At 44.0% G+C, this 20,334-nt stretch overlaps 1 protein-coding gene across 1 annotated transcript in view; it reads left to right on the forward strand.

Annotated features, from left to right (window-relative positions):
* Nucleotides 1–20,334, forward strand: part of LOC126190845 (uncharacterized) — an 88,567-nt gene that overhangs the window by 50,447 nt on the left and 17,786 nt on the right. The window contains exon 3 of the mRNA XM_049931430.1: nucleotides 19,604–19,785. Coding sequence (XP_049787387.1) covers nucleotides 19,604–19,785 — 182 coding nt within the window. The remainder of the gene's footprint in view (nucleotides 1–19,603; nucleotides 19,786–20,334) is intronic.

Below are 20,334 nucleotides of genomic sequence, written 5' to 3' on the forward strand. Positions count from 1 at the left end.
GACTGAGCAGTCGAGGAGAAAGATCATATATACCGCATCGTAGCCAAAATAGAGATATACTTGGCAACAGCAGGTCTCATGTCCCTTTCATAACATTGACTAATGACGCCACAGTCAAACGAGACAATGCAAAACGACATAATGTTGAGAAAATCTCCACGCATTCAAAAGCTCCACTCATTCTTAAGACAGCACGAAACGCATATTTCCCTGTTCACCCGTGCGTCATACAATTTCTCGACCGCATATATACGGCTTCTAGCAACTCAACTGTGGGCTGATTGTTTCTTTTATCGTATGAGATCTCGACTTCATTCCATATTACTAAAAGTACAAAAGGTTTCCAGAGGTGTTCCTCCTGAGTGGTTTTTAATGAAACTGCATGCTTGGGAAATATCATTTCAGCTATGCGACTGAATTCGTGATGATTTTCTCTTACAAAGTCAAAATATCTTAATGGTGCAAAAAGTGTCTATTGACCTTGAATAATAATATCTTTGTGCCCTCCACATGTATTCTAAGAAGACACCGTTGCATTTACGTTACACGATAAATGATACAAGTTATGATGTCGTTCATCCCCAAATTATGTAAGAGTTTCAGTGAGGAACAACTAAAATTGATACCATCGAATAGAGATTTCTGCAAGAAAAGCGAACCGGAACACAACATTTAACTGTTGGAACACTTAGAAGATGCAATACTTTAGCTAAGGAAATTACTTTAAAAACATACGAACCTCATGGGATTATTGCGCGATAGGTTCCATGGGCGACTTGGGAAAAGTTGAAACAGTGGAGCTTCGTTTTGTGTTGTAATAACATAGGGGAGATAGTGTCACAGATTTGATATAGCGATTTGGAATGACGATCATCAAAACAAAGGTGTTTTTCATTGCAGTGAAATTTCTCCTAATGCCAAATATTTTAATTTCTCCTACTTACACCAGGAGGAAAAGCCATTGCTATAAAATAAGAGAAATCATGTTTCGTACGGAAAGCTTTAGATTTTCATTTTCCCCAGACACAATTCGATAGTGGAACAGCAGAAACATAGTCGTGCAATACCTTCCATTTCACAGCCATCATGCAAATGTACACTACTGGCCATTAAAATTGCTACACCACGAAGATCACGTGTTACAGACGCGAAATTTAACCGAAAGGAATAAGATGCTGTGATATGCAAATTATTAGCTTTTCAGAGCATTCACAAAAGGTTGGCGCCGGTAGCGATACCTACAACGTGCTGACATGAGGAAAGTTTCCAACCGATTTCCCATACGCAAACAACAGTTGACCGGCGTTGCCTGGTGAAACGTTGTTGTGATTGCTCGTGTAAGGAGCAGAAAGGCGTACCATGACGTTTCCGACTTTGATAAAGGTCGGATTGTAGCCTATCGCGATTGCGGTTTATCGTATCGCGACATTGCTGCTCGCGTTGGTCGAGTTCCAATGACTGTTAGCAGAATATGGAATCGGTGGGTTCAGGAGGGTAATACGGAACGCCGTGCTGAATCCCAACGGCCTCGTATCACTAGCAGTCGACATGACAGTCATCTTATCCGCATGGCTGTAACAGATCTTGCAGCAACGTCTCGATCCCTGAGTAAACAGATGGGGACGTTTGCAAGACAACAACCATCTGCAGGAACAGTTCGACGACGTTTGCAGCAGCATGGACTATAAGCTCGGAAACCATGGCTGCGGTTACCCTTGACGCTGCATCACAGGCAGGAGCGTCTGCGATGGCGTACTCAACGACGAACCTGGGCGCACCAATGGCAAAATGTCATTTTTTCGTATGAATCCAGGTTCTGTTTACAGCACCATGATGGTCGCATCTGTGTTTGGCGAGATCGCGGGGAACGCACATTGGAAGCGTGTATTCGTCATCGCCGTACTGGCGTATCACCCGGCGTGATGGTATGGGGTGCCATTGGTTACAAGTCTCGGTCACCTCTTGTTCTCATTGACGACACTTTGAACAGTGGACGTTACATTTCAGATGTGTTGCGACCCGTGGCTCTACCCTTCATTGAATCCCTGCGAAACCGTACATTTCAGCAGCATAATGCACGACCGCATGTTGCAGGTCCTGTACGGGCCTTTCTGGATACAGAAAATGTTCGACTGCTGCTGTGGCCAGCACATTCTCCAGATCTCTCATCAATTGAAAACGTCTGGTCAATGGTGGCCGAGCACCAATCACTACTCTTGATCGTCCGCAGCTCGTGGTCGGGCGGTAGTGTTCCCGCTTCCCGCGCCCGGGTTCCCGGGTTCGATTCCCGGAGGGGTCAGGGATTTTCTCTGCCTCGTGATGACTGGGTGTTGTGTGCTGTCCTTAGGTTAGTTAGGTTTAAGTAGTTCTAAGTTCTAGGGGACTGATGACCATAGATGTTAAATCCCATAGTGCTCAGAGCCCTTTGAACTACTCTTGATGAACTGTGGTATCGCGTTGAAGCTGCATGGCCAGATAAACCTGTACACGCCATCCAAGCTCAGTTTGACTCCACAATTGAGACGCCGCCCCAACGCCGTTTGCACTTCCAGAAGCAGTGTTGGGCACTTCCGGAAGCACTCTTGGTACGTGTTTTGGTGGACTGCGTGAAGCCCCCTCTGGGAATTTTCTGTTATCTCGTCTATTGTTTCAGAATCACGTCCTTTCAACGTCTCAACTTTATAACCATAGACCCACATCTCATCATCTGTTATGATTCTCTTACTGAGGCGATCCAATTGATCACACATTGCGAGGCGAAGTTCTTGACTCTTGAGCCGTAGGACCATCTAGGCGACAACATAATACACTCCAAGATGCTGTCAGGATTTCATGACTTGATTCAACTGAAATGTTACATTCTTTTGCAATCTCTCGGTCAGTCAGTCTTCGACTGGCACCCACAATTTCGTTGACGTTTCTGACATGATCGTCGTCGGTAGGCATAGAAGAGCGTTCTGAACGACGGTCACCTTCATCTTGCGTGTGGCCCTTTTTAAAGCATGTGAACCATTCGTAACACCGTATACGGCTTAATCACCCATCGCCTTAATGCTCCTGAACATTTATTGTGTCTCTGTAAACGTTTTCTTGAGTTTCACGTGAAATTTAATGCAAGGGCGTTGATCCTGTAATTCTGCCTCCTCGAAAGTCGCAAACTCTCCGACACACCATTCTACGCAATACAGCACTGAACAATAACTAACAGACATGCAACAATGGAATGTCCGGCAGTTACATCTTAAAGAAAGGGGTATGCAGAGATGCCAACCGCATTTTATTGCAACACACCATTGACGTGAAATTATGAATGTTCCGGATTTTTTTGAAGAGGCCTCGTACGTTTGTGTTTTAGCTAGTGGTGTGCACATACATTTCTTACCGACCGAACACCTTTGACGTTTTATTCTAGCCCAGTATGCCTCGTTAATTTCAACCTGTTTTCTAAGGATGTGTTTCTGGCATTAAACTGCTCGTTAAATGCGCAGTTGCCCACTGTGCGTTGCGAGTGAAGTAGTGCATGGGACTGAGTGGGTATTAGAGAGAAGGACCGGTAACTGTCTTGAGGGTATTTTTGTTCTCTCGTTGCAACTACAAAAATGCGCAATTTTTTTCACCAGACGCGTTTCGCTTCATTGAGGTAAAGCATCATCAGTCGTCGGTAACAGTGTTGTACGTGCACTGGCTACAATGACACATGTCTACAATAATGAAGAACACGCATATATCGTGTATGTTTACGGATTCTGCATGGTTGTGTTCCACCTGCTGTCGAAGAATAGCGTCGGTGCTTTCCGCCACATTAAATTCCAGACCATAGAGTGTTTACCAGGATTTTCAGCACGTTACGTGGAACAGGTGTTTCTCAAAGTTCCTATTTTCTGTCTGAACGTGTAGTTCAATAGCCTGTGCAGCAATAGCAACATACTGTTGAAAGTGCAGCGTAGTCTCATTAACAGCACACGGCGACATACTGCATGTATCAATATCCCACGAACACATGTATGACGAACATGCGAGAAACTTGTACCCATTTCAGATATATCGTATCCGCAATCCTTACATTGTCGACAATGCCACGTGACTTCATTTCTGTCACTGGTTGAATGGCAATCGTCATTTGCTTCTATTAATACTAGTCACCGATGAAGCTACATTACACGGAATGGAATCAACGACACATGTAATAATCGTCGATAGTCGCAGGAAAATCCACACGCTACAGGGGAAACCAGTTTCGAGATTCGTTTTTCGATCAATGATTGGTGTGGCAAGATCAGTAACATCTTGATAGATACAGTCATTTTAGATGAGCGAATGACAAAAAAGATGGGAAATTAAGGAGATGGGACCTGGATAAACTGAATGAACCAGATGTTGTACAGAGTTCAGGGAGAGTATAAGGGAACAATTGAGAGGAATGGGGGAAAGAAATACAGTAGAAGAAGAATGGGTAGCTTTGAGGGATGAAACAGTGAAGGCAGCAGAGGATAAAGTAGGTAAAAGACGAGGGCTAGTAGAAATCCTTGGGTAACAGAAGAAATATTGAATTTAATTGATGAAAGGAGAAAATATAAAAATACAGTAAATAAATCAGGCAAAAAGGAATACAAACGTCTCAAAAATGATATCGACAGGAAGTGCAAAATGGCTAAGCAGGGATGGCGAGAGGACAAATGTAAGGAAGTAGGGGCTTATCTCACTAGGGGTAAGATATATACTGCCTACAGGAAAATTAGAGAGACCTTTGGAGAAAGGAGAACCACCTGCATGAGTATCAAGAGCTCAGATGGAAACCCAGTTCTAAGCAAAGAGGGGAAAGTAGAAAGGTGAAAGGAGTATATAGAGGGTCTATACAAGGGCGATGTACTTGAGGACAATATTATAGAAATGGAAGAGGATGTAGATAAAGATGAAATGGGAGATACGATACTGCGTGAAGAGTTTGACAGGGCGCTGAAAGACCTGAGTCGAAACAAGGCCCCCGGAGTAGACAACATTCCGTTAGAACTATTGACAGCCTTGGGAGAGCCAGTCCTGACAAAACTCTACCATCTGGTGAGCAAGACGTATGAGACAGGCGAAATACCATCAGACTTCAAGAGGAATATAATAATTCCAATCCCAAAGAAAGCAGGTGTTGACATATGTGAAAATTACCGAACTATCAGTTTAATAAGTCACAGCTGCAAAATACCAACACGAATTCTTTACAGACGAATGGAAAAACTGATAGAAGCCGACATCAGGGAAGGTCAGTTTGGATTCCGTAGAAATGTTGGAACACGTGAGGCAATACTGACTCTACGACTTATTTTAGAAGAAAGATTCAGGAAAGGCAAATCTGCGTTTCTAACCTTTGTAGACTTGGATAAAGCTTTTGACAATGTTGATTGGAGTACTCTCTTTCACATTCTGAATGTGGCAGGGGAAAATACAGGGATCGAAAGGCTATTTACAATTTGGACAGAAAGCAGATGGCAGTTATAAGAGTCGAGGGGTATGAAAGGGAAGCAGTGGTTGGGAAAGGAGTGAGACAGGGTTGTAGCCTTTCCCCGATGTTATTCAATCTGTATATTGAACAAGCAATAAAGGAAACAAAATAAAAGTTCGGAGTAGGTATTAAAATACATGGAGAAGAAATAAAAACTTTGAGGTTCGCCGATGACATTGTAATTCTGTCAGAGACAGCAAAGGACTTGGAAGAGCAGTTGAACGGAATGGACAGTGTCTGGAAGGGAGGGTGTAAGATGAGCATCAACAAGAGCAACACGAGGATAATGGAATGTAGTCGAATTAAGTCGGGTGATGCTGAGGGAATTCGATTAGGAAATGAGACAGTTAAAGTAGTAAAGGAGTTTTGCTATTTGGGGAGCAAAATATCTGATGATGGACGAAGTAGAGAGGATATAAAATGTAGACTGGCAATGGCAAGGAAAGCGTTTCTGAAGAAGAAAAATTTGTTAACATCGAGTATAGATTTAAATGTCATGAAGTCATTTCTGAAAGTATTTGTATGGACTGTAACCATGTATGGAAGTGAAACGTGGGCGATAAATAGTTTAGAGAAGAGAACAGAAGCTTTCGAAATGTGGTGCTACAGAAAAATGCTGGAGATTAGATTGGTGGATCTCGGCTATAGCTAGAGCATTAAATTAGGTGTGTGAACACAGTTGAGATCTTGTAAAGCTAGAAATTACGTGTTGCAGAAGGAGGCTGTTATAACATGGAGATTTCACTCCACATCTAACAGGGCATCCAGGTGTCAGCATCTGTAAGAAAGATGGACTGAGAGTGAAGGAGGTGTTGAATAGAATTGGAGAGGAGAGTAGTTTGTGGCACAACTTGACTAGAAGAAGGGATCGGTTGGTAGGACGTGTTCTGAGACATCTAGGGATCACCAATTTAGTATTGGAGGGCAGCGCGGAGGGTAAAAATCGTAAAGGGAGACCAAGAGATGAATACACTAAGCAGATTCAGAAGTATGTAGGCTGCAGTAGGTACTGAGAGATGATGAAGCTTGCACAGGATAGAGTAGTATGGAGAGCTGCATCAAACCAGTCTCAGGACTGAAGACCACAACAACAACAACAACATGATAGACACGATCTTTCAGGTATCCCTACAACTGGAAGTCACGTGGATTTTGGTCGGGACATCTGGAAGGCCACACATTTTGAAATTCCCTTGAGATGATGCCATTGTCGCCGAATATTTCCCGAAGAAAATTTTTCACCTTGCAAGTGACATGTGGTGTGGCCCAATCTTGCATTAAATTAACTGTGTGAACACAGTTGAGATCTTGTAAAGCTGGAAATTACGTGTTGCAGAAGGAGGCTGTTATAACATGGAGATGTCACTTTATATCTAACAGGGCTTCCAGGTGTCAGCATCTGGAAGAAAGATGGAGTGAGAATGAAGGAGGCTGTGAAACCACACCGCGCAGTCACGTTAATCTGAGTGCAGTGGATGTTCCTGCACAACATGTGACGGAGTAGAAAATCATATAAAAGAGTTCTGTGCAATCACGACACCGTGCAGAGTAAAGTGTGGTTGGTCCACCCAAGGGATTTGCCCCAGCCGCGTGTCATCCATTTTCCAGCCGTGCTAAAAAAGTAGGGCAAAGTCAAGGCGTTGTAGCCTATTTTGGGCCTTCATTTGGATCCTGAATGTTGTAGTGACGTCAGTATAAAGCACTGAGCAAAATCTTTGAACTGTTGACCAGCTACAGCATTGGCTGCACGGTCGGCTATAGCTAAAGCAACTTCATCAACAATTGCCATGGGAATGGGCCGCCCCCCTCTCCCTACCGTACCACCTACACTCTGTTCATCATAAGAATAAACCTAATGTAAGCAAACACAAAGGCAATGGTTGGTCAGAAGCCGTAGCACACGTACGCTGGCGTTGTTTCGCTCGTGGAAGTAGGTCCTATATTAGTTATCTTATTACTAAGTCATGTGTCCCCGCCCGGTAGCTGAGACAGAATGTCAATCCTAAGGGCCCGGGTTCAGTTCCCGGCTGGGTCGGAGATTTTCTGCCCTCAGGGACTGGGTGTTGTGTTGTCATCATCATCATCATTTCATCCCCATCGACGCGCAAGTCGCCGAAGTGGCGTCATATCGAAAGACTTGCACCCAGCGAACGGTCTACCCGACGGAAGGCCCTAGTCACACTACATTTTTTTTAACTAAGTCATGTTAAATGAAACTGTAAGATTCTCCAATGTATTAACAACCATCAACGTTTTTGTTCATCACGCTTTAACAATGTAGTTTTTACTTCAAAAATCTTGTACAGTCACAGTCTCTGTACTGTTGTGCTCTGATTGTCGTGCTGATAATACGCAGTATGAAAATGGCTGAGGCTGCTTTCTGCTCCGTAGTGAAACGCGCGAGTGGAACACGGTTAAAAAGTGCAGACAAATAGGTTCTTCTTAATGTTTTTCGTAAATTTCAGAATTTACAAGCGCTTGGACATACAGCATAATCGGTAGCGTATTAGACTGGTAAGTGGCAGTATTTCATAGAGAGCTGGTTCGGATCCCGCCTTCGCTATCCCTTTTTTCCGCTCAGTTTGAAATACCTACATCTCGTAATCGTAAAATTCATTATCATTTTTATGAATAATGCACGTCTTCTTGTTTCTACTTACATGGTGCACGCAAAATTCCTGTTTTCGATTCAAATAAAAATTCTTAATTATCGATATTTTATGAAAAAGTGTTAATAAAGGTTGCTTAAATTATGAAAACGTAAGAATTTAATTTTAGGACAAAAATGAAAAACCAAATACTTTTTATTCTGACTATATCCATTGTTTTATACCACAGATGTAGTCCCACATGAACCATAGTGATAAGTGTCGTATAAACATAAAAAACACCCTTTTCACAGCATCGATGACATTTGGTTTGTGGGGCGCTCAATTGCGCGGTCATTGGCGCCCGTACGAAGTCCCAATTTTTACACACTCCATTTTTTATACAGTACAAGCATCCAGTGTCACGAATGATGATGATAACACGAACGCCCAGTCCCGGGCAGAGAAAATCCCCAGCCCGGTCGGGAATCGAACCAGGGACCACATGACCCGGAGGCAACAACGCTAGCCGCTAGACCACGAGCTGCGGATTCGCAGCATTGAGCACGCCATACAAATGCTGCATTTTTAAATTTGCCACTGCACCATCACAATATCAGCCGAGCAGAACTGATCTGGAGCCAAGTTAAGGGATTTGCCGCGAGGAATAACAAGACTTAAAGCAGCCAGACGTTCTGGAACTAACGCACGCAGCTGTTTCACTTGTCAGTATCGAACGCTGGCGGAATATAGAATGGCTCGTCATAAAAGAAGAGGAGAAAATGCCACATCGTGGCTTCGTGGATTCTGGTGTTCATCGACTCGTTATCAACGTAGCAGATGACATTTCCAGAACTGAAATACATTTCTCGGATTCGGATAGGGAAGGATCCAAGAGATTACCAGACAGCTGACTAATTAATACCTTCAGTAGCTTCAGTATTCTACAATGCCGAGAAATCTCTAAAGTATGCTTTTACATCACACTTTGCTCGCTCAAAAAGATTACCCTGTTTTGGTCACACAGCTTGAGGCTGTTGCCAATGGGCATCACTGTGGGGGTCCAGATGGGGGTTTGTCGGGGACGGCCAGCTCGTCCCATGCATCCCCCGATCGGACTACGACTGTGGCTGCCCGGGATACTGCCCACATTGAGGCTGATCCCTCACCTGTGGTAGAGTGGGAGGTTGTCTCGAGGTGTGGCAGGGGGCGAAAGACATTCCGGAGGGCTGAACGGAAGGCCTCTCCAGTTTGTCTGACGAACTGGTTTCAGGCTCTGTCTCAGGCTGATACTGATCTTCGGCCGGACATGGCTGCTTGTCCTGTTCCAGAGGTTGCCCCTCAGTCTGCAAGATCCGGGCGGTCGCAGAGGGTGGGCTTACTGGTAGTTGGGAGCTGCAACGTCAGGCGCGTAATGGGGCCCCTTAGGGATATGGCAGCAAGAGAGGGGAAGAAAACCAATGTGCACTTCGTGTGCATACCGGGGGGAGTCATTCCAGATGTGGAAAGGGTCCTTCCGGATGCCATGAAGGGTACAGGGTGCACCCATCTGCAGGTGGCTTATGTCGGCACCAATTATGTGTGTCGCTATGGATAGGAGGAAATCCTCTCTGGCTTCCGGCGGCTATCTGATTTGGTGAAGACTGCCAGTCTCGCTAGCGGGATGAAAGCAGAGCTCACCATCTGCAACATAGTCGACAGGACTGACTGCGGACCTTTGGTACAGAGCGAGTGGAGGGTCTGAATCAGAGGCTGAGACGGTTCTGCGACCGTGTGGGCTGCAGATTCCTCGACTTGCGCGATAGGGTGGTGGGGTTTCGGGTTCCGCTGGATAGGTCAGGAGTCCACTACACGCAGCAAGCGGCTACACGGGTAGCAGGGGTTGTGTGGCGTGGACTGGGCGGTTTTTCGGTTAGATGGCCTCGGGCAAGTACAGAAAGGGCAGCAGCCTCAACGGGTGCGGGACAAAGTCAGGACATGCGGGGGGCAAGCAGCAATCGGTATTGTAATTGTAAACTGTCGAAGCTGCCTTGGTAAAGTACCGGAACTTCAAGCGCTGATAGAAAGCACCAAGGCTGAAATCGTTATAGGCACAGAAAGCTGGCTGAAGCCAGAGATAAATTCTGCCGAAATTTTTACAAAGGCACAGACGGTGTTTAGAAAGGATAGATTGCATGCGACCGGTGGTGGCGTGTTTGTCGCTGTTAGTAGTGGTTTATCCTGTAGTGAAATAGAAGTGGATAGTTCCTGTGAATTATTATGGGTGGAGGTTACACTCAACAACCGAGTTAGGTTAATAGTTGGCTCCTTTTACCGACCTCCCGACTCAGCAGCATTAGTGGCAGTGGAGAAAATTTGGAATACATAACACATAAATTTTCTCAGCATGTTATAGTCTTAGGTGGAGATTTCAATTTACCAGATATAGACTGGGACACTCAGATGTTTAGGACGGGTGGTAGGGATAGAGCATCGAGTGACTTTATACTGAGTGCACTATCCGAAAATTACCTCGAACAATTAAACAGAGAACCGACTCGTGGAGATAACATCTTGGACCTACTGATAACAAACAGACCCGAACTTTTCGACTCTGTAAGTGCAGAACAGGGAATCAGTGATCATAAGGCCGTTGCAGAATCCCTGAATATGGAAGTTAATAGGAATATAAAAAAAAGGGAGGAAGGTTTACCTGTTTAGCAAGAGTAATAGAAGGCAGATTTCAGACTACCTAACAGATCAAAACGAAAATTTCTGTTCCGACACTGACAATGTTGACTGTTTATGGAAAAAGTTCAAGGCAATCGTAAAATGCGTTTTAGACAGGTACGTGCCGAGTAAAACTGTGAGGGACGGGAAAAACACACCGTGGTTCAACAATAAAGTTAGGAAACTACTGCAAAAGCAAAGAGAGCTTCACTCCAAGTTTAAACGCAGGCAAAACCTCTCAGACAAACAGAAGCTAAACGATGTCAAAGTTAGCGTAAGGAGGGCTATGCGTGAAGCGTTCAGTGAATTCGAAAGTAAAATTATATGTACCGACTTGACAGAAAATCCTAGGAAGTTCTGGTCTTACGTTAAATCAGTAAGTGGCTCGAAACAGCATATCCAGACACTCCGGGATGATGATGGCATTGAAAAAGAGGATGACACGCGTAAAGCTGAAATACTAAACACCTTTTTCCAAAGCTGTTTCACAGAGAAAGACCGCACTGCAGTTCCTTCTCTAAATCCTCGCACAAGCGAAAAAATGGCTGACATCGAAATAAGTGTCCAAGGAATATAAAAGCAACTGGAATCACTCAACAGAGGAAAGTCCACTGGACCTGACGGGATACCAATTCGATTCTACACAGAGTACGCGAAAGAACTTGCCCTCCTTCTAACAGTCGTGTACCGCAAGTCTCTAGAGGAACGGAAGGTTCCAAATGATTGGAAAAGAGCACAGGTAGTCCCAGTCTTCAAGAAGCGTCGTCGAGCAGATGCGCAAAACAATAGACCTATATCTCTGACGTCGATCTCTTGTAGAATTTCAGAACATGTTTTTTGCTCGAGTATCATGTCGTTTTTGGAAACCCAGAATCTACTATGTAGGAATCAAAATGGATTCCGGAAACAGCGATCGTGTGAGACCCAACTCGCGTTGTTTGTTCATGAGACCCAGAAAATATTAGGTACAGGCTCCCAGGTAGATGCTATTTTCCTTGACTTCCGGAAGGCGTTCGATACAGTTCCGCACTGTCGCCTGATAAACAAAGTAAGAGCCTACGGAATATCAGACCAGCTGTGTGGCTGGATTGAAGAGTTTTTAGCAAACAGAACACAGCATATTGTTCTCAATTGAGAGACGTCTACAGACGTTAAAGTAACCCCTGGCGTGCCACAGGGGAGTGTTATGGGACCATTGCTTTTCACAATATATATAAATGACCTATTAGATAGTGTCGGAAGTTCCATGCGGCTTTTCGCGGATGATGCTGTAGTATACAGAGAAGTTGCAGCATTAGAAAATTGTAGCGATATGCAGGAAGATCTGCAGCGGATAGGCACTTGGTGCAGGGAGTGGCAACAGACCCTTAACATAGACAAATGTAATGTATTGCGAATACATAGAAAGAAGGATCCTTTATTGTATGATTATATGATAGCGGAACAAACACTGGGTAGCAGTTACTTCTGTAAAATATCTGGGAGTATGCGTGCGGAACGATTTGAAGTGGAATGATCATATAAAATTAATTGTTGGTAAGGCGGTACCAGGTTGAGATTCATTGGGAAAGTCCTTAGAAAATGTAGTCCATCAACAGAGGAGGTGGCTTACAAAACACTCGTTCGACCTGTACTTGAGTATTGCTCATCAGTGTGGGATCCGTACCAGGTCGGGTTGACAGAGGAGATAGAGAAGATCCAAAGAAGAGCGGCGCGTTTCGTCACACGGTTATTTGGTAACCGTGATAGCGTTACGGAGATGTTTAGCAAACTCAAGTGGCAGACTCTGCAAGAGAGGCGCTCTGCATCGCGGTGTAGCTTGCTCGCCTGGTTTCGAGAGGGTGCGTTTCTGGATGAGGTATCGAGTATATTGCTTCCCCCTACTTATACCTCCCGAGGAGATCACGAATGTAAAATTAGAGAGATTCGAGCACGCACGGAGGCTTTCAGACAGTCGTTCTTCCCGCGAACCATACGCGACTGGAACAGAAGAGGGAGGTAATGACAGTGGCACGTAAAGTGTCCTCCGCCACACACCGTTGGGTGGCTTGCGGTGTATAAATGTAGATGTAGATGAATTTAGGAGTTTTCATCATTCTTGTTTGCAATTAGAATACTATGTTAGTTGAGAACGATAGAATTCTTCGCTTTCTGTCAGCTCACCTAAGAAGCGTGTGGTAGTGCTGGAGTTTAGCCGAATGTTATTTCATTCTCTTTAAAAATTAAATGACATTTGAAGCTATATTGTTTCTCTGTAAGTGGTCACATCTTTGCTGGTTAGTTGGACCAGCTGGCTGCCCAGTGCTGTCCAAGTTAAATGCACTGGCGAAACTGTTGTCCTGCATTATCGCTCAGCCTGTTTGCGTGTAACAGAGCATAAAACGTATCCTTGTGATCGTACTTGACTCCACTAGACACTCCACGTGGTTAGAGGCGACATGTCACTGATTGCGCGGCCTCTCCCACAGAAGGTTCGAGTCCTCCCTCGGGCATGGGTGTATGTGTAGTTCTTAGCATAAGTTACTTTAAGTAGTGTGTAAGTCTACGGACCGATGAGCCCGCAGTTTGGTCCGTTAGGAATTCAGACACATTTGCACTAGACACAGTACTAATGAAATTCAAGCAAACGCGGAACAATACGTGCTGTTATGTTTACATCAGGTTTATTCTTATGATGAACAGAGTACAGTTGACCTTATTCTTCAGATTTCTTGGTCGTATTGTTTAGCCCTGCCACCTTCAGAATTTGAAAGAATTTGTACAGAAACCAGATGGAAGTTATAAGAGACGAGGGACATGAAAGGGAAGCAGTGGTTGGGAAGGGAGAGAGACAGGTTTGTAGCCTTTCCCCGATGTTACTCAATCTGTATATTGAGCAAGCAGTGAAGGAAACAAAAGAAAAAGTCGGAGTAGGTATTAAAATCCATGGAGAAGAAATGAAAACTTTGAGGTTCGCCGATGACACTGTAATTCTGTCAGGGACAGCAAATGACTTGGAAGAGCAGTTGAACGGAATGGATAGTGTCTTGAAAGGAGGATATAAGATGAACATCAACAAAAGCAAAACGAGAATAATGGAATGTAGTTGAATTAAGTCGGGTGATGCTGAGGGAATTAGATTAGGAAATGAGACACTTAAAGTAGTAAAGGAGTTTTGCTATTTGGAGAGCAAAATAACTGATGATGGTCGAAGTAGAGAGGATATCAAATGTAGACTGGCAATGGCAAGGAAAGCATTTCTGAAGAAGAGAAATTTGTTAACATCTAGTATAGGTTTAAGTGTCAGGAAGTCGTTTCTGAAAGTATTTGTATGGAGTGTAGCCATGTATGGAAGTGAAACATGGACGATAAAGCGTTTGGACGAGAAGAGAATAGAAGCTTTCGAAATGTGGTGCTACAGAAGAAAGCTGAAGATTACATGGGTAGATCACATAACTAATAAGGAAGTATTGAATATGATTGGGGAGAAGAGAAATTTGTGGCACAACTTGACTAGAAGAAGAGATCGCTTGGTGGGACATGTTCTGAGGCATCAAGGGATCACCAGTTTAGTATTGGAGGGCAGCGTGGAGGGTAAAAATCGTAGAGGGAGACCAAGAGATGAATACACTAAGCAGATTCAGAAGGATGTAGGTTGCAGTAGGTACTGGGGGATGAAGAAGCTTGCACAGGATAGAGTAGCATGGAGAGCTGCATCAAACCAGTCTCAGGACTGAAGACCACAACAAAAACATTGTTTAACCCATTTAGTGACTTAGGTCTCTTCACAGCTGTTTCTGTCGGTACTATTTCCTCATTCTCGCTGCTGTTCTGTTTAAAAAAACTACCAGCAGTGCGTTTCATATGGAAAGCTTCAATCTTCTTGACTTTACACCAACAGTCATTTCACAAAAGAAATCGAGACGCTTGACTAGCTGCAAACAGCATACTGACTTGAAAACAGGAAGCATTTCACATTCTGACTGGGTTACAGCGTATGTAAATTGAAGGTGGGAGAGGGGAGAAGGGGAAGGACAGGGAAGGGATTACTGAAGTGAGGCTGAGGGACGTTACCCAGATCAGCAGCGACAAGAGAATAAGTGTGCCGGACTAGGATTAGACCCCGACATCTCTTTTACTTACTAGGCAGTGCGTTAACCATTGCGCCATACGGAACATGATGTTACCACATTTGGGTGTACTATCTCTGCATGCCTAACGACCAACCCACGTTCCCACAGACCAGTCCCTGTCCATTTACTCCATGCTCGCTACTCTGAGATTCTCCGAGGAGGTTGGACGTACTTATGCACCCGCACTGAAGAAGGTGGATCCATTCCTCATCTAGGGGAATCTGTTTTCTGAACGTGTGGTTGTGTGGCTGCGGGTGGAATTATTGGTTATAAAATGATGTTCCTATTATATATTTAATTCTGATGTTTGCCGTTCTCAACACTGGCTCTCTAACTACAATATTGGCAACCACAAAGTGATTAGCAAAACGTGAAGCCTGTAATTAGAATTCCTAGTGCCCACTTCATCTGAGAAATACATTTATAGCTACAGCTTATAGCTCTGAGGAATTAGGAGATTGTCTGGGATTCATAATCTAAAACCATTCTCTCTAAAAATGTTCACTATATTCTGAAAGTCACTGACCAAGAGAATCCACACAATCCAACTACCAGAGCAGTTCAGAGTCTAATGCGCTGATGCAACTGTAACTGTACAAATTAAATGTTTAAGTGAATGCTCGCCGTAATTTGATGATAATGTTCATCAAACGCCACGCTAAATAATGTTAGAATGTCTGTCCCGCGGCGGCACGTGAAAATACGACATACGCAAACTGAAGATAGATCATTAAAGTCATCCCAGAATTAACACTTCACTCGAAAACGATTTCATTGTTACACGTATCCCGAGTAACTTATTACGGCATCCGAGGCTGTTTATAGCAATGATACCGACGCGACGCGACTCCCGAGGCTGTTTATAGCAATGATACCGACGCGACGCGACTCCCGGCACAGGTGGTGCGCTAATCAGCGTCTGGAGAGAACTGACTGGGGCCTTCCTCTCTCGCGCAGCGTTCTTATATATATAGCCGCGGTGCGGACGGCTAACGGAACGCCTGATCAAATCCGCTCTCCCGAGTAGCCACTGGGCTAGTAATGCACCACTTTAAAAAAAAATGTTATCGAATAAATCATTGCTTCCTTTGCTGATGACCAACGAAGCTCTCAATTTAAATGTGCAATCAGCACACAGGTAAGTTATCATAATAAAAGTCTGACGTGGCTAAGTCAAATATTTTGGGCGAGAGAATTAATTTAATTACACTACACGCAGTAGACGAGCTCTGAACTTGCCCTTTGGAGATACGCTATCGCTATAGTTTTATAGTTATTCAGTTGAAACTTCTCACATCTTTATGATTATAGCGGATCTCCCTTCTACTTAAATTTAAACATCCTAGCCTTATTTATTCGCCTACTTAATCTATCTTGCTTCCTTAGTTTTTAAGACAAAAACCAGAAAAACATGAATTTCAACTAAAATTTTAATTTGTGAGATCCAGAATACTGTTTCTACTAAATTACTATGCAAAAGGAATGTAAATATAAATTTTTAAGTTTCTAGCTCTTTTCTGTTGCGCCAATGATTTTTACAGAAAAACCTCGAAATTTCGGAAATGGTTAAAGTTTTGAACTGATATTCAACACATATTGATTTAGTATTACTCCTGACATGCTAGAAACGTATCAGGTTATTTACTTGATTTTTAAAGTATTGCGCAACATTTATGACGTCAGAGCTAGTTACAGCGGACTGGCTGGCACACAATGGAAAGACTGATGTGAATTTTATACGGCGTGAGTAGGCTGCTTCTCTACATGGTGTCTGTTCTTTCAGGCATGCGCGATAGAACAAATACCAAGCAGAATCTGCAGCTGTGATACACTATATGTGAATTGTAGGTGGGGGGGGGGGAGGAGGGGAGGAAAGGGAAAGGATTACTGATGTCATCTGCATCGTGACGTTAGACAGAATCAGCTTCGGATTCTGCTTACTTCGTGTTTCCGAACATGGCCGAAAGAACAGATACCACACATCCACATTACTGCCTACAGCGCCACATTTCCCTCTGGTGGCAGAAAGCGAAACCGTTATTTTATCAGCTAACTCTGCGAGCGCATAGCTTAATGAACGTACCTGTGATTTTTTTTTAGTGCCCTCGATGTATACGGCACACACGGCAGCTCTCAGAAGGCCTTGAGTTTAATTACAGACATCTAGTACAGCCAAATAGCCACCAAGATCGCCGGACCTTACGTCGTTAAATTTTCGTTTACGGGGTTGGATGAAGTCTGAGGTGTACAAACGAAAAGAGAGGTGAATACGCGAGGAGAACTGCGTGTTCGCATCATGGACGCTGCTGTCCTCAATAGGGAACATGCAGAGGTACTCAGACAAGCAACGTAACGTGCTCTTCCAAGCGCGCACAAATGAATTTAAGTTGACGATGGGATATTCGACAATTTGTTGTTAACTGTACAACAGCTGTAACGTGACGCGTGTGAGTAATGCTTAGAGGTAAAAGTCTTCAAAACGCGTATTTTTCACTTGATACTTCGTGACACGCGTGTTTTAGTGCTTACTATCTGTTGTACACGTGTAAACCTGACAATGTATTGAACAATACAGAAAAGAAATAACAATGTACATTAAATGTGCTCTGTATCGGAAACTAATCGGAATAGGGAATACGCCCACAGGAAATTTCTTGCTTCAAATGATCGTTGCTGTCATATCCCTGAAAATTGACCATTCGTTCTGGAACATCCTGTATAATGTAGTGGCTGATGCCAGACGCTTCGTCAGACTGCAGGAAAACTGCAACGCCAAGAAACTGTAGCGGAATGCAGGAAGGCCTACAGAAGATTGACGGTTGGTCAGGTCGATTCACCCTCAACAGTGAAGAAAATAACGTATTGCACATACATGCGCTGGAAGAACCGTAATTTTTCGGTTCAATTATCGCTGATAAATCAATGGAAATAGTAAAAGGCGCTATGATATCTAGATGTGAGTGCCTGCTTATAGAATATCGTCTCAGTTATGTGACTGGATTTGCGATTTCTTGTCAGAGAGGTCACAGTTCGTAGTAATTGACGGAAAGTCATCGAGTAAATCAGAAGTGATTTCTGGCGTTCCCCAAGGTAGTGTTATAGGCCCTTTGCTGTTCCTTATCTATATAAACGATTTGGGAGACAATCTGAGCACCCGTCATCGGTTGTCTGCAGATGACGCTGTCGTTTATCGACTAATAAAGTCATCAGAAGATAAAAACAAACAGCAAAACGAGTTAGAAAAAAAAAAAAACTGAATGATGCGAAAAGTGGCAGTTGACCCTAAATAACGAGGTCACTTCGGTTACACGATATATCAGTCTAATCTAAAAGCCGTAAATTCAGCTAAATACCTAGGTATTACAATTACGAACAACTTAAATTGGAAAGAACACATAGAAAATGTTGTTGGAAAGGCTAACCAAAGACTGCGTTTTATTGACAGGACACTTAGAAAACGTACAGACCTACTAAGTAGACTGCCTACACTACGCTTGTCCGTCCTCTTTTAGAATACTGTTGCGCGGTGTGGGATCCTTACTAGATAGGACTGACGGAGTTCATCGAAAAAGTTCAATGAAAGGCAGCACGTTTTGTATTATCGCGAAATGTGGGAGTGAGTGTCACAGAAATGATACAGGATTTGGGCTGGAAATCATTAAAAGAAAGGCGTTTTTCGTTGCGACGGAATCTTCTCATGGAATTCCAATCAACAACTTTCTCCTCCGAATGCGAAAATATTTTGTTGACACCGACCTACATAGGGAGGAACGGTCAACATGATAAAATAAGGGCAATCAGAGCTCGTACGGAAAGATATAGGTGTTCATTCTTCCCGCGCGCTATAAGAGGTTGGAATAATAGAGAATTGTGAAGGTGGTTCGATGAACCCTCTGCCAGGCACTTAAATGTGACTTGTAGAGCATCCATGTAGATGACAATATAAAACTAGTGCTGGAGATCGATGTAGGGCGGAGATTCTTTCGATGAAACCTAAGGAAATGTATTTCATCTGCGCCGGCCGGTGTGGCCGTGCGGTTAAAGGCGCTTCAGTCTGGAACCACGTGACCGCTCCGGTCGCAGGTTCGAATCCTGCCACGGGCATGGATGTGTGTGATGTCCTTAGGTTAGTTAGGTTTAAGTAGTTCTAAGTTCTAGGGGACTGATGACCACAGATGTTAAGTCCCATAGTGCTCTCGCCATATTTCATCCGCGAATGATTTAAGCTACAGAATAGACGTCCAGAGTTATTGCTCCTAGTATGGAATCGGTACCAAATGGATTAATATACGAGTAGCGCGATTCGTCGCCTGTTCCTTTAGTGAGCGTGAGTAAATTATGGTGATGCTGATTAAACTCCAGTGGAAGACACTGCAATAAACGCACTGGACATCATGTGGGAGTTTATCACCTCGTACAGTGACCTCAAACGGAAAATCTGGAACATTAGTGCTTGTGCGGAGGCTTAGCTGTAAGAAGAGGTAGGTGCAGAAATTTGCTTAATTCTAACGTCGTATCTAAACTAGGTCAAGGGTTTTTCAACTTTCTCTCTTAATGACCTCAACTGGACTATACACTTCAGTCTTTTTTCTTTATAGCACGTTATCCTGACTTACGATTTTGTAACACAGGTTACGCTGTCAGTCAGCGTGGTCCTCTAAAGGCAGAACGGAGTGGGCACGTGTTAACTCGTCTTGCAGGTCGCCGGCGTGCACCGTCAACCACTCGTCGCGAGGGGGCGCCACGCACAGGTGCTCCGCTGTCGAGGCGCCGGGCAGGCTTCCGCGTCCGGCCGCCTGGCTGCTTGTGGCGCTGCTGTCTGCGATCGCAGGCGGCACTGCCTGCTGGCTCGCCAACCTACTGGCGCCACCGCCTGGCTGCGGTAAGTATGCCAACAGCGCCGAGTTGTACCACCGACGACAAATACGGCTGCTGTGAAAAACAATTCTCACACATATCCTATCATTCTCCCGCAACACGTAAGTTTAGTAGTGCTGTTGGTTCTCTCACATATACTGTAGACCAGGGGGGTCTCCAAACTACGGCCCGCGGGACGAAACAGGTCCGCGAGAGCCGGCAAACCGGCCCGCGTTAGCTGGCCGGACATCCCCGGTATCCGGCCCGCCAGATATTTGAGGTGTATTATATCTCTTAAAAGAAATATAATGTTATGTTGTTTATTTAGTTAGCGGAAACACTCTCCTAGTAAATTCGTTTGTCCTTTGATTTATCTTGATCTGTTACTGATTTTTAGTGGAGTTAGTTTTTAATTTAAGCTTTCAAAAAAATACGAAAGAGATATAATAAGCAAAATAATGAATTTCGTAGGTTGCCAATTACGTATTATATCTGGTTTTATCAAGCGCCAGGCTCCCTACAAATTACTGTAAATGCAATAGCATAGTAGTACTCAGCTCTGAAATTATTACTA

Source organism: Schistocerca cancellata, chromosome 6, assembly GCF_023864275.1.
Source record: "Schistocerca cancellata isolate TAMUIC-IGC-003103 chromosome 6, iqSchCanc2.1, whole genome shotgun sequence".
Lineage (NCBI taxonomy): Eukaryota > Metazoa > Arthropoda > Insecta > Orthoptera > Acrididae > Schistocerca > Schistocerca cancellata.